The sequence below is a fragment of the Temnothorax americanus genome, unplaced genomic scaffold (genome assembly GCF_048541705.1).
Source record: "Temnothorax americanus isolate GAGA-0224 unplaced genomic scaffold, ASM4854170v1 Scaffold3, whole genome shotgun sequence".
NCBI classification, from domain to species: domain Eukaryota; kingdom Metazoa; phylum Arthropoda; class Insecta; order Hymenoptera; family Formicidae; genus Temnothorax; species Temnothorax americanus.
Window position 1 is genome coordinate 6,079,444 of NW_027509442.1, and position 15,236 is coordinate 6,094,679.

The 15,236-nt window shown below is 35.1% G+C and overlaps 1 protein-coding gene across 5 annotated transcripts; it reads left to right on the forward strand.

The window, feature by feature from the left end:
• Window positions 1-2,461: 2,461 nt before the first annotated feature.
• Window positions 2,462-14,890, forward strand: Orp8 (Oxysterol-binding protein-related protein 8). 5 transcript variants are annotated; one of them, XM_077411958.1, is made up of 17 exons: window positions 2,462-2,832; window positions 2,968-3,133; window positions 4,997-5,128; window positions 7,036-7,088; window positions 7,428-7,658; window positions 7,742-7,886; window positions 8,095-8,316; window positions 10,160-10,371; window positions 10,563-10,741; window positions 10,836-11,013; window positions 11,213-11,309; window positions 11,414-11,610; window positions 11,781-11,906; window positions 11,991-12,239; window positions 12,349-12,516; window positions 13,528-13,700; window positions 13,808-14,890. In XM_077411958.1, exons 2-17 carry the CDS (start codon window positions 3,016-3,018, stop codon window positions 14,037-14,039), a joined length of 2,712 nt encoding a protein of 903 aa, XP_077268084.1. In that variant the 5' UTR covers window positions 2,462-2,832; window positions 2,968-3,015; the 3' UTR covers window positions 14,040-14,890. The 5 variants fall into 5 exon arrangements, with proteins under 5 accessions (XP_077268084.1, XP_077268082.1, XP_077268085.1 ...); XM_077411956.1 differs by having other exon boundaries at window positions 2,462-3,133; XM_077411960.1 differs by having other exon boundaries at window positions 2,464-3,133; window positions 4,865-5,128.
• The last annotated feature ends 346 nt before the right edge of the window (window positions 14,891-15,236 follow it).

Genomic DNA, 15,236 nt, shown 5'->3' on the forward strand with positions numbered 1-15,236 from the left:
CCGAAAAAATAATAGATATTTTACAGAAATATTCGCGGCGTCGATATTCGACTAATCATTTTTGACGGAAGCTCTTTTCCAGTTACGGATTTATGCGCGTAGTCAATCGATCAGCCATCGCGTCGCATTTCAATCCGGAATACGGAGTTAACGGAAATATTATACCCCAGGGCGGCTCGACTGTCGAATGTATTCGCAGGAGAAACGTGTGCGCAACGTCTGCTCTTACAGAAAAGTTGCAAGTCGATTGGCTGTCGCTCGACCAATCGTTAGCCAATCAACTCGTAGATTTTTCGTAAGAACGGACGTTGCGCGCGCGTTTCTCTCGCGAGTGAATTTTCAAGAATCGGGCCATTGATAAGCCTGTTTTTTTTATAGCTGACGCGTCATATTACATTTTTTCCATTTAATTGAAATAAAAACAGGTGCGTATTTAGATTTTGAATTTTTAGGAGGACGTGGATTATAGAAGGGAGAAAGCTGAAAGAGAAGGCGAACCGCGAACGGTACGAAAGGTTTAGACGGGAAAGCGCAAACATCCTCATCGTCTCGTCGCGTCGTGCTCGCGATCGGGACGTCGCACGGCCAATCGCGACGCGCCGCGACTGGACAAAAAGCATACGCACGCGTGGAGCAGGACTGGCAAGAGCGCTCGTAAGAACCTATCCGGACGAACTTGCGTAGTCGCATAACCATGCGTGCACAAACAAAATTATCCACGTGCATTTTCATCGTAAGAACGCGCGTAAAATTTTCTTTACGCATACACGGTCATACGTGCAACTATATATGCAAGTTTATCTGGACGATATGTACTCCATTTCTAATGTTTTATTGTTGCAGATACTTTTTCTAATTCTTAGAACTAGAAAAAGATGTAAGGTAAGTTGAGCCGAAATTAAAGTCAGTTTTAAGAATCAGAAAAAATAGTTGATCCGCATTGACAAAAATGGACACGAGTCCTGAATCGCGACGATGGCGCGGCGCTTACGTAAGACATCTACGTGCCTCGTGAATAAGCAATGTTCGACATATATGCATACGTTGTATCGCCCATCGGGCATTGTCAGCCGTAATAGAATACGCGAAATGCCATTAAAGCGGATCCCAGAGGCCGCGGTCATTGTTCGACGTCTGTTCGTTTTCCCTCTTGCATCCGCGCATATCACGATTTGCGTTGCGAGGAAACGCAAGGACGAAATACACCGCGTAGCATAGGGGCGCGTTTAGAGCGAAGGGAGAGAAAGGGAGAATCGAGAGTTCTCTTTCTCTTTTTACGTATACGCGTAGTCGAATATATTTTGTATTTGAAGAAAATGGGACCGCGTCGAACGTAAGATATACGCGTTAAGTCGATGCGAAAGGCTCGTCGCTTTTCGCCATCGAGTTTTTCTACCGAACGCGACGCTTGAAAAACCAAGTGCGCAGATTGTTCGACGTCTTATAGCCTATACGTAGACTAATTTGCAGATCGCGTCGATAAAGCGCGAGATTGAACGACGGCTCTCCTTCCCTCTCTCGCTCGCTCGCTCGCTCTCGCTGTATACGTCACCGATTCTGCGCGTGCGCGCAATGCGAACGGAGAGAGGGAAAATCGAGGCAAAGCCGTAAGTAAAGCCGTATTCAATTCGGAGCTCGGATCGGAGCCAGATGGCCCCGCGCCCGCATTTTCGGAGCACGCATACTCGCATAACTGATATACGCTCGCGCCAATTTTTTAACAATTCGCGATATATTCACGATCGAACGCGCCGCTCGCTAGACGCGTATATAGCCAAGAGAGCGAACTCCATTATAGAAATCCGGGGTTGACGGAGCGCTAATTTGCGTCGACCCCCGCCGGTTTTAACCGCGGCCTAGAATTAACGTTTCTCTTTCGCATACGCCGCGCTGTGCGTGACGCACCGAGGCGGAGGCGGAGGCAAAGAAGCGGGCATAATAAAGTGGATATATGTCGCGTTAATATTAGAACGACCGTGGGTGGGGCGCGCGATTATTAAAAATTTACACGTATCGGCGATCGATCGGTCCTCTCGAAGAGCCGAGGAAGAGTGAGAACGAGGGCGAGAGAAAGAGAGAAAGAGAGAAAGAGAGAAAAAGAGCCGAGAGGTCGATCGGCGGATGCGGAGCGCGATAACGACTGACAACGACGTTCGATCTCAAACGTCATCGGTCACGGCAGGCCGCGCGCCGCGCTCGCAAACGCCACGAAAGTCGCCGTCGGCGAGATGCAACGTGGGATCGCGTCCTCTTTCATCTACAGTTGCTGACGTCCCACCGGCGCGGCGCGGCTCCACGTGCTCCTCTTTTCCTACAGTTTCTACATCCTCCTACGTGCAGCGTGGCGCGCGGTGGCGCGCGTCACGTTGCCGCGCGACTCGCACTCGCCTTCACGCGGCACTCGCGGCGCGCACCGCGCAGCAGTCAGCAGTTGCGTTGCAGTCGCGCGACGCGATTAGGATCGCGCGCGTGCGCAGTGTGCGCACTCTCTCTCTCTCTCTCTTCGTTTCGTTCGCCGCTCCAGGAACCGCGACACCGGGCGGGCGACTACCAGCTGAGTGCCAGCGACAGCCAGCGACGACCGCGCGCGGGTAGATCGATGGTGTGCGAGATCGTCCGTGCGCGACCGTCGACCGTCGTGTCATCTCGTCCGGCCTCGTTGCGGCGAGCCGGGAGCGCGATCGCCGCCGTCGGCCGTCGTGCCGCGCTAATTGCCTCCGCTCCGCCGCATAATTTCGCGTTTCGCGTTTCGCCGCCGCGATGGACGCGCGCCTCGCGTAACAGTTGTGCCTTGTGCCGAGTTGCCGACACCCGACGCACACGGGCGACCAGGTAAACGCGCGTTGCTCCGATCGACCCCGCGGACCTTCCCTCCACTTCCCTCTCCCTGGCTGCGTTCGTCGGCTTCGAGCTTCGAGCTTCGACGCGGAAGGTATGTTAACGCGCGTGTCCTTGTGCTTGTGGCAGATCGAAGCGTCGCGCACGATACGGACCGTCGATCCCCGTGGATCTACGATGAGTTCGCAGCCGATCGCGGTGCCCGGCGGAGAGAATCAACGTCCTCAGCCGGCGGGTTCGACCGACGACAGCTTCAAGACCGTGACACCGCCGAACGTCGGCCGATCCCTCAGCCGTGAGTGTGCCGCTTTACGTCACTTTATCGTTTATCGTGTTACGCGCACACATACGTGTTCTGTATAATCTATATGTATCTCGGCGAGAGAGAACGCGCCGCGTCACCCCTGCAGTTACGCCGAGATGTAAACACGTTGATTATTGTAACGTTGATCGTTATTCGTGCGTCTGTCACTTGTCGTTTCACATAGTCGACGTAGATGAAATGTACGTGGTTTATAAGAAATTTTTTTTTATTAAAATTTTGAAACAGCTATGGCCCCACGAAGCACGTTCGGGCCTAAAAATATGAGATTGGGAGAGAGAGCAATAAAAATATGAAATTAAGAAAACTGTGTTTCGCATGATTGTATATACGAGTGCGCACAAGTACTATGTGCGTAAAACTATTTCAAGCACCTGGCCATTGACGCGCGCGTTTGAACTATGTCAATTAAGAATAATATAGAGATAAAGGTTCACGTGATTTATGTAACGCTCTCGCAAATCACATACAACTTTTTTTACATTTACGCAACACCTGTATTTATACACACGGATCGGGATATTTAGATTCGTTGTGTTAGTTTGTTATTTATAAGCGCACCGGGTTTGTCGATAATGTATTTATTTTCGCGTTTTCCCAAAATATTTCGGACATTTAAAAGGATCCCTTAATTGGGAAAGATATACCTTCGTATATACGGTACAGTGAAATGCATTTTACGATGTAACGCAACAGTTTTATTGGAAGAATATTTATATATTGCTTGCGTGTGTCTCCGTTTTGTGACGTATTTCATATATGAAACTATATATACGTGCATGGTAATCTTGACAATGAAGAATATGTCGGGTGTGCAGCTGTGGCGGCTTATCAATATGAATGAAATGCATACTGTAGCACGTCCGACTGTTGGAAAAATGGAAATCAATACCTGAGAGTGTAACAAACCATTCTCATATTACAGCAGGAATCCCTACTGCTATAAGCACCGTAGTTTGTTGTGGACAATAACTCGTGTTTTACGACCCACTTTTCCACTTGGTTTTGTCCTGAAACGTACAACGAGGACGATGTATGATTTTACGTTGACTATACTGTAAATCCCTGGATGAAATGCAAAGGTTCACTCGCGGTCCTAGATAACATCTTCCGCGTGACAAGTCTCTTTATTCCACGAACATTGCCGTTACCACGTATACAAAACGCGATACGCATGTATGAAATAACGAGAAAAGAAATGTAGCGTTGACGCGGAAACTATATGTTTAAAAGCTCTGCACAAATGTGTCTATATTAGATTACTCTAGATCGTCTTTGCTAATAACACGCACTGTAATAATTTCTAAAATACACTGTGATACTTCTTCTTGAGACATTTGTTGAAACAATTTTATTGCAAGATGGTGATTATATTGTTTTTTTTTTTTTTTGCGGACAATGTTTTGTTCTGTTTTGTAAATATATGTCGCTGTAATATAATTTGCTTGGCTGCGTGTAGCAATGCAGAGTTTAAAGCGTGTTCTCTATCGTGCATGTATAAATTAAGCGTGCATATTCTCTTTTTTTTAAGCATACATAAATATATACAACGGAGTAGACAAACATGCGATATCTCTCGTTCAACTGCGGGCAATCATGCGTTTTTTTTTTGCAACCGTCATTTCTTCCATCACGCGAAGAACAATGATATATTGCGACGTTTCTTCTACTTCTGTATGTTAATCTTACCTGTTTGTAACGTAGAAAAATATAAATTCCGGCTGTCTACCGTTGACCGATCGAATAGTTATCCGAGAGATGGTTTCTATTATTTTAATGTGACGTAAGATGTGATAATGAATATTGAGTGCGATTGAATAAGTGCTAAATATGTAGAACCAGCCGATCGACAACCTCGAAGAAGCAGCATCCAAGCGCAGTCTACACCGTTACCTAAACTTCCATCAACCGAGTCCCTTTCAACGAGCATAAATATTATCACCGGTGCACCTCCCGCAGTTTCTCCAGGTATATAAACCTATAGAAATATTTTAGAAAATAATACGTCGTTGCTACAGTTTGGGATTAACTCGGAACAGTTGCGAGCAGCTTCCCAAATTTGATTAGTGTTATATATACTTTTATTTTTGCAGTATATATAATAGATACGTATATACGCTAGAAAAGCTTCTGAAACCACGTATGGCTTACATATGGCTCTTTTCTAAACGTTTGTGTTTGCGTTTCGTTTTATATGTGCACGTTTCTTTACAAATTTTGAGCTTTTTTTATATATAGCAATATCATTTAATGCTTATTATTTGCACTTTACATGCTTGTAAAATAAGCTTTGGATAGGCAAAAAAAAAGATTTATTTTATTATAGTTTAGTTGATTATCATTGATATAAGAGAGTGCGTACACACCGACCTGATTATATAACTCAGTGTAGTAATGCAATAATACAAATGTTTATTATGTCTCGTTGTATTGTACGAGCTGTTTCATAAGGTTTGCGTCAAATTTAATTATACTTTTATATAAACTAGGTGGTATTTGTTTTTTTCAGGAAAAACATTGCATGCTGCCTTCCAAAATTTGATTTTTAGTATTAAATATCTCTTTGTAAAGTAGTGGATAATTCTTTTTAAGCATGATTTTTGTTGCAATATATCTAATTGGTTTGCATCTTTGAAAGTTTGATCAAAATTTTTTATGTTTGAATAATTATACCTAAATCCGGTCTGAGATGTAAAAATAAAAATTTAATTGAATCTAATTAATTGTTCAAACGTATTAGCGAGATTTGATACAAATCTTTACTGCATGTTATGCATATACATTATACATGTGTTAACGTAATAACAGATACGATTTAATACAATAATTTTTCGAAAATTTGATTTTTATGTCATGTGGTTTATTTTGTACGGTTAAAGTTCTAAATGTATATATATTAAGTCGGGAAATGTATATTTAAACAGAATAAGAATGGATAATTTTTAATATATATATATATATATATATATATATATATATATATATAACGCATTTGTGATATATTCGTAATACAAATCAAGATAATTTTTACGCAAAATTTGTTATCCATTATTAAATATTATTCACTCTGTATTTTTTTGTGAAACACATATTTTATAAATCTTAAATATGTGAAACGTATATATACAAAGTAAAATATTGATTAATTAAGTTACCTCTTAAGAGAAACAAATACTGAATAAATTGAATATTAACTGATATTCTCGAATTACAACAATATCTTGATTATCTTGATTTGTTCACTTATGGCGTAGAAAACGTAATGTCTGTGTTACTTTGTAGTATTCTAATTAGATGAATGCGTGATTATGTAGGATTTCATTTACATAACACTAAGGAATAACAGGAATATATATTTGCTTTTCTTTTATTATAGAGAGTGTTGTAATTTTTATTTATTTTTACAATGTATAAAAAAGTATGCATTATTTCTTTCTAAAAAAATATAATATTTGGGTTTTGTCTTATTTTTTATTTTAAATTATTTAATAATGCGATTAAGTTTGGTTTTATGATAAGAAGCATTGACTTGTCCGTTTGTCAAAAATTATATCTATAAATTGTAAGTATATTAATAAAATAAAAATATGCGGTATATATGAAATAGGTAATTTTACATATACCAGATACATTGCGTGTTAAAACTAATATAGTACTAATCTCATTTTTAAATGTTTATTTAGATTGTTTATGAATACCAAATATCTAAGCATTGATGATAACAAAGTATTTATAACATTATGTTGAAAAAAGAACTTTTTTAGGTGTACTAAAATTTCAAAATTTCTAGAGACTAAACTCTGCGTATACATTCTATTTCGGCATCTAATTATGACCGTGCAAAGTATAATTACACAAAATTATGTATGTTATAGGGATCTCTGCAGTTGGCGAAGGTAGTCAGAAAATGGATAATTTATCAGACAAGGTAAATAACTCTCTATTTTGCTTATTAAGACATTTGTACCTAGAAAATCAATATGTCGAAAACAGATTTTGCAAAGTGTCTATACTGCAAGTTTCGTTGGCCGGAAGATTACAGATTTGTGACTCAGGATTTACATTCAAAATTAAGTTTTTTAAGTTACTCTTTTTGAACTGTATTCAATAAAATGATTTTATTCTCTTTCATTTATTTAAAAAAAGCCTATTTTTTTTCTTCTGAGTTATACATTTATTATTTTGCATTTTCATTATTTGAAATAATATGATTTATTTTAATTTGAATATGCATTTTTAACAAATAACATTTTTATGGTATTTTTAGTCGTTGGATTCCTGCAAATTAACACGAAAGGAATCGTATAAGGCTCAGAGAAAGAATTATCGAATGGAAAAGAAAAGAGTAGCCAACGAACTTTTAAGTTCTTTCAAAGATCCAACCGTTATTGTTATGAGTGATTGGTTAAAAGTTCGCGGCACATTGAAAAGTTGGACCAAGTTATGGTGTATTCTGAAACCTGGATTATTGCTGCTGTACAAAAGTCCAAAAACAAAGGTTCGTATTTGCATCCCTTCTTTTTCACAACTGCGCCCTCTCCTTACTTTTAAGGTGTATCTACGATTATATATTTATTACAGAGTAATCACTGGGTAGGAACGGTACTACTCAATACATGTCAAGTTATAGAACGTCCGAGTAAGAAAGATGGATTTTGTTTTAAATTATTTCATCCTTTGGAGCAATCTATATGGGCCCCTCGAGGACCAGAAAAAGAAGCTATTGGTATGTATCTGCATCATTATGTATAATCTACATATACTGCATGTAGTAATTTTTTTTTACATTATATTAATAGATAATATCTATAATCTAATGTATAATAATAGATATATATATATATATATATATATATATATATATATAGAGAGAGAGAGAGAGAGAGAGATATAATAGATAATATTTTAGTTATAAACAAATTAATATCTGCCAGGTGCTGTTGTACAACCTTTGCCAACATCTTACCTAATCTTTCGAGCACCGTCCCAAGCGGCAGGCAAATGTTGGTTGGACGCTCTTGAATTGTCGTTACGCTGTTCTTCGTTAATAGTGCGCTCGACAAGCGCATTACCGCGTCCTTTACCACACGATACAACCACCACTCATGAAACTCAATGGAGCGAGGCTGATTATGAAAAGCACTTTGATGATCATGGTCAGTATCATTATAGCTCTTATTCCCAACTATATTTAAAAGATAGTTAAATGTAATTTGCAACAAGAGTGGAATATCTTGTATTTAAATGAAACTTATTGGAATTTTATTTTATGGAATAAAATTTCCAACAATATAATAGCGCGTATAGCAGGGTTTTCTAAGTTTTCCGCATGTTTCTTCATCCATGAATTAATTAATTCGAAGTCAATTATTGCATAGTAAAAATATTTTTGGACTCTATTATCTATTTTTTAATATATTTTTAATACTTTATAAATTATTAGTACCTCGTTATTAATACTATTAAAAGAAATATCTATTCTACATTGAATTTGGAGAACATCTAGTACATATATAGATATTAATGTTATATAAATTTTTATACACAATTATATTTTATTGTGGATGATTGCTGTACAAAACGCAAACTATTTTGTTATGATTAAAATATAAACCTACGTAATAAATATAAATATAACAATTTTATTAATACTTGAATATATATATAACACATTTATTACGTATTGAAATTTTTATATATAAAACAAAAGAAGAAATAAGTAAGCAATCGATATTTTTGATAGAATAGTATAAATAGAGAATTGGGTTTATAAAAGTATTTAATAATTAGATAAGTATGTTGTACAAGAAGTACAATCTGTGAATGATGCATGGTGATTTGTCAATTTGCACTCCTATTGATGAAAGTAATTAGTTACGAATTACTTTTCTATCAGTTTTACATAACCCCAAACAAAAATCGCGCGAAAAAATTAATACATTTTAATAACTTATAGAATTTTCTATACAGCGTTATAATAATAAGTATAAATATATATTAAAAACCTTTTTTATCCACATATATTACCATACAAAAATAATGGATAACATATTTTCCATTTGTGCCATACGAGTTTAATGTAACTTTTTTCATTATTTTTGTCTGAAAATATCGTCCCCCAACGAATTTTATTATTCAATAAACTTTAATAACTAATTCTATGATAAAGCGACGATTAATTTTTTTAAGAGATTTTGATGGCTGATCATATTTTACTGCTGTTTTAATTTTGAACATTAAATGTCAGAATGATTAAGACCAAAATAGCATTAAAGTTTGATTCTTTGAAGATAATGAACATTAAGTAAGAAATAAAATGTCGATATCTGTTGCATCTTTAATTTGCGAAAACTTATTTTCGAGTTGTTTAATTCAGAAATTCATTGGCGTTACGACAAAAATAATTTACAAACTATTCAAAGAATCTACTGTTAAAATTTCATAGATTCGTATTGGAAAAATTTCACAGATTTGTATTTAATGTAGTAGATATATACTTTTATATTTCTATACGTGTCTATCTTAAAATCTTGAAATTTTGTAAAAAATCAATGTAAGCTTACAATTAGATATTTAAATTTATAAATTGCATTAATAATAATTGTTTGCCGTTTTCTCTTTCTATTGTTATCCTGCTTCGTACACCAGCAGTATATTTAAGTCGCTATGCCCCAAGAACGCCTACGACATCTCAAAGACGCTTGTTATCTTGCCCGCAACCACTCTCACCCACTGTAACTCGCGATTTCAGAAGCGTTTGTCCCTCACCAACCCCAATGTTTCAACATCTTTATCATGCAATCACATATTGGGAAAAACTCTTGCCTGACCGATCTCTCACACCTGGCACTGATCAAGAAAACGTTGCGTTTTCGATTCCCAATGAGGAACCAGATAGTAGCGATAATCAGCCATCTGGTTCTTCATGTTTTACCTCTGCACCTCACCCATCAATTTCCCCAGCACGTCGCATGACTATTCCTTCTGTACGTGTCTTAGAGTATGATACCCGTCAAGTAGTAACGCTAGATCCTGTGTACACCTCGCGTACAGACCTGGACGATATTAGTCAGCCGGAGAATGGAGTAGCAGCTGATGCTGAAATCAGTGCCTCGGACAGCGAATCTGAGGCATCGGCTAAGGAAGATCAATCGACGGAGCCAATCACTGAAACACCATACGTAGCTAATGAAAATGAAGTTCTTGGAACAGTAAGTATAAACTCTGCACAGCACAATTTTTAATTAGACCAAATATTTATAACAAGATATTTATAATTCATTGCATTCTGTTCTTCACAGTTTCTTTTTCTCTAAATCATTTTAATTTTATTATGAATATATAGTATAATGTTATATATATTTTGCAATTATTTCTTGTAATACTCTATCGTTATTAATAGGCTGGTGAAGTCGTTGCGGAACTGCAGGAAGAGCAGAAGTCTTTGATATGGTTCTTAATGAAACAAGTTCGTCCTGGCATGGATCTATCTAAAGTTGTATTGCCAACTTTTATTCTGGAGTCACGTTCATTTTTGGAAAAACTGGCCGATTCGTATTATCACGCTGATTTATTGTCCCAGTTAGTAAAACGTAGTAGTATATCTATATCATGATTTTTGTTTGGATACATATATTAATTAACCATAATTTCTTCTTTTTATTTGATTTTACAGAGCAGTGTTGGAAGATGACGCATTTACACGTATGAAAGCCGTAGTGAAATGGTACTTGTCGGGATTTTATAAGAAACCACAAGGCTTGAAAAAGCCATACAATCCGCTTTTGGGTGAAACATTCCGCTGCTATTGGCAACATCCTAATGGATCAAGAACATTCTATTTAGCCGAACAAGTAATGACCTAGAAGATATTACACTAACAATATTAAATTTTGTCTACATTGCCATAATAATGCTGAAATTCTTCATCTTAACTTCAACGACAGATTTCCGTAGACCAATTTAAAATTAATATGCAGCCAATTATCAATGTTTTTAAATATATAAGTATTATATTTTATCTTAACGCATATGTCTTAATGTTTTTGCTAGCTGTCGCATCATCCACCCATCTCAGGATTTTATGTGACAAATCGCCAAGATGGATTTACTATTAGCGCTACGATTATTGCAAAATCTAAATTTTATGGTGAGTAAGTAATTTGTTTACTACATGATACAATAATATTAATACTTTTGTCTGATACTTATATAATAGCGTTACCTAATAATGCATATGTCAAACTTTTACAGGAAATTCCACTTCTGCAGTTTTGGATGGCATTGCTGTATTAACAATGCTACCGAGAGGTGAAGATTATACAATGACAATTCCTTATGCACATTGCAAAGGCATTCTTATGGGAACGTTGTCTATGGAACTCGGTGGAAAAGTCAACATAATATGTGAGAAAACCGGCTATCAAACTGAATTAGAATTTAAACTTAAGGTAACAAATAGCATATTTTGCTGCTTTTGCATAATTACCAAAATTCTTAATAAAATCGCGATTTAAAAGCTGATAGATCCTAATTATTTTTTACGTTATAGTAATGTTTAATTATGTTAATTTGATTAAAAATAATGTTAATTTAATTAAAAATATGATAATATTTTTAGCCGTTTCTTGGCGGAGCGGAATTAATGAACCAAGTTGTGGGACGAATACGCTTAGGAAAGGAAACTTTAGCTACTATTTCGGGATATTGGGATGGATTGATTTTAATAACGGACAAACGGACAGGAGTAAGATAAACTTGAATCTCTTAATTGATGATTTTAGACAACTATCAATATAATATAATATTAATATAATGTTTTATTTCGTAGCAAGAAAATATCTTCTTTAATCCAACTCCGGAAGTACGCAAAAAAAGATTGAAAAAATTTACCGTTCCTATGGAATATCAGGGGCCGTGGGAAAGCGAAAAGTTGTGGTACGCTGTTACACAAGCTATTAATAGCGATGATCAGGTTGCCGCTACTGAGGCTAAAACTCGACTTGAGGAAGCACAAAGAGAACGCGCTAAAGAGCGAAAGCATCTAGGACAGGAATGGATTCCAAAATATTTCGTTCAAGTACGATATAAATCGCTTTTATATTTGATATTTATTTACATATCAATTATTTATCTGCATATATATTTATATTTGCAAAGTAATTTCCAACTTTTTCTGTTACCATTAGGACATCATAACTGGAAATTGGGTGTATCGGCATGCTGACATAAGACCATGGGATCCGAGAAACGATGTAGTACAATATGAAGAAAATTATGTAGTGCGCACAAAGACCAGGCATAAAACACCTATTATGCGTACTGGTAGTATCGTTTCTACTGACCCACAATCACAGGTACAGCGACGTAAAATATAGTTTGCACTGTGCATGCCATTTTAACATTTGTACACATTTCTATAAGTAATAATTATTTTAATATCGCTTTAAGTGTCTATTTTCTACTTTGTCCGGCAGTACTACTAAGCAACTGCATGTTGTACTCTACTTTACTTTATTCTATTTGCTACCTATGGATCTCAATAGATTGTATACAGTTCTGATATTTTTAATAAACTTATATCGCTTGACTTGTAATTTACTTTGGCGTGTAACATTAATTGCATTATTATTATATTTATTAATCAACTTAATTCTTTGGAATCATTTGTCAGTTTTAAGATTCCATTACGTAATCGCGTAAACTGTACAAATTTACAATTATGATACATTCAAAAATAAGTTATAATATCTAATTTTCTATATTCAAATTTTTATAATTTTGAATGTCGTATGTGTATTGTCATCTTTCTGAAGCAGAAGTCTGCACTTATCACAAAACATGTTGCCTTCATTAGAGAAGAAGTGTAATATAAAAGATACCACTACAATTAAAAAAAAAAGTAAAAATAAACTTGTAATTTAGCATAAATAAACAATAAAAACAAAAAATTATGCATGCTAACAGAAAAATGCTTTTACTATTTATTACTGTGTATTTTTTTATATTATTAACAAATCAAAATCTCTTATCTCTTTTTATTGACACGATATATCTAAATGTAAAATAAAGAGCAGAGAGGCAAATTATTTTAATTTACTGTTATTTGCGCTTAAATTAACACATACGTTTACTATAATCCAGAAAACATTTGTTTAAATAGTTTGAGTACTAAACAGCTTCTTAGCAAAAAAAAGTCAAGACATAATTTTCAAAAATTAATTTAAAGAATTTCTAGCTAGATCTCAAACTTAGGAAACATTAATATAATGTTAGCACCTCATATTAACCACGGATGAAGCTTTTAAAATATATCATTTATGCATATTTAAATTCGATTAATTATGTAAATTACAAAATCATTGCAGATTCCATTATTACAAGCTGAATCACGTTCCTCCTTATCAGTCCTCAAATCTTCTAAGAGACAGCTATCAAATAACATGCCTTTGACAGAGACTCACGATTCTGGAAGCTCATCTGCAGAGGCACATACCGATTCTAGTCAATCTTTAGGAAAACGAAGACGTTCAACTGCTAGGTAAGAATATTAAAATATAACAAAAGCATCGTGAGTTATTAACTTTATAGTAATGCGCGCAAAATTTATAATCGATGATAATACATAATTAAATATATTTATTTTAGGTTAATTGACATAATGAAAGAAGTAGAGCATCAAATGATGGAACATGGTGAGAAATTGAATCGTATACAGCAGATTGTAGAACAAGTTGTGAGGAAGCAAAGAGAATCTGGTGAACAGCATCATAACATAAATATGTTCAAGAGCTTTGTGGATACTGTACTCATTATTGTTATCGTTTTTTCCGTGCAATACTTTGTAAACGTATGGAATAACAATCCTACTAAGGGTTAAGGGATTTAGTAAGATTGTTCTCCATATCTTTTGTGTTACACTCATTTTTTTAAATATATATGTATCACTTGTTTTCCTATTCCCTAAAATTCTTGCAGCGTGGTGTCGGTACTTCATGATCATGGTGAAGTGGATCATTTCGCAGAAAAGAAATATAATGATATATAATTTTTATTCCAAACACGATATATTTGACGCATTCTCATTGATATAGAAATAAGATATTAAGAGATTAAGGGAAAAAGAATTTATATATATATATTAGAGAGGATAACTAAATACTGTAAGAGCTATAACAGTTCTCGAATTACTAATGTAATTTTTATTGCAACCAACCAGTACCAAATTGTAATATAATCACGTAATTGTTGTAAAAATATTGTTCAGATGTTACTTTCGCAGCTAATTTATTATAAATCCCGCTATATTTAAATCTGTATTGATATATGATATAATAGCATATTGTAATTTGATTCTGAGGTGATATCAAATTTATAATAATCTATATATTAAGCTGTTTCATTTATATTTTTAAATCGATTATTTTTGTTATATACGACTATCAATTAATTTGTGTCGAAATATTCTATGTAATATTGATACAAATTTTCTCTAAAACTTCGGTATAGAAAGCTTATGATACTTTATATTTTATTTACCTCTAAGCTTGTCATGTGATATCTCGATAATGTAACAATAGTATCAGACTTGTACATATAAAAGAATCTATTATCCAATTCGCTTGACATTACACCGGATACAACACAATTTTTTTTAAATCAATAAATAAGAATATTTATGTAATTTTTGGAAACTTTAAATTCAATAAAATAGTATAGTTTAATAATCTATTCTGTGACATGTAGTTACCTAATTATGTAGTTACAAATTACGCGCGGATGAATTATTTAAAAATTATAAAACGTGTAATAAGTGTAATAACTCCGCCAAAAAGCTTTTTAGTATATTAATTTATAATAGTACTTTTTAATTGTATTAAAAAATAGTTTTTTATCTGGTCATTGTCCATTTACATATTTTTTTGTTATAATGATGTGTTTTTGGCTGTAATTTGTTCTTGGATTATAAAGAGAAAGAAGCAAAGCTTTTCTTGATATATTTATCTAATTGTAAGCTATTGTCCCTATCGCTATCTCCAAGCTAATCAATTAATATCAATAATATATACACAAAGGA

Bases quoted from the DNA above. Each gene is read 5' to 3' on its own strand.
- Orp8 (XM_077411956.1), top strand. From the start codon at position 2,935: ATGTTAACGCGCGTGTCCTTGTGCTTGTGGCAGATCGAAGCGTCGCGC. The intron at 5,129-7,035 runs GTATATAAACCT...TGTATGTTATAG, and splicing joins ACCTCCCGCAGTTTCTCCAG to GGATCTCTGCAGTTGGCGAA. The intron at 10,742-10,835 runs GTTAGTAAAACG...TTGATTTTACAG, and splicing joins CACGCTGATTTATTGTCCCA to AGCAGTGTTGGAAGATGACG.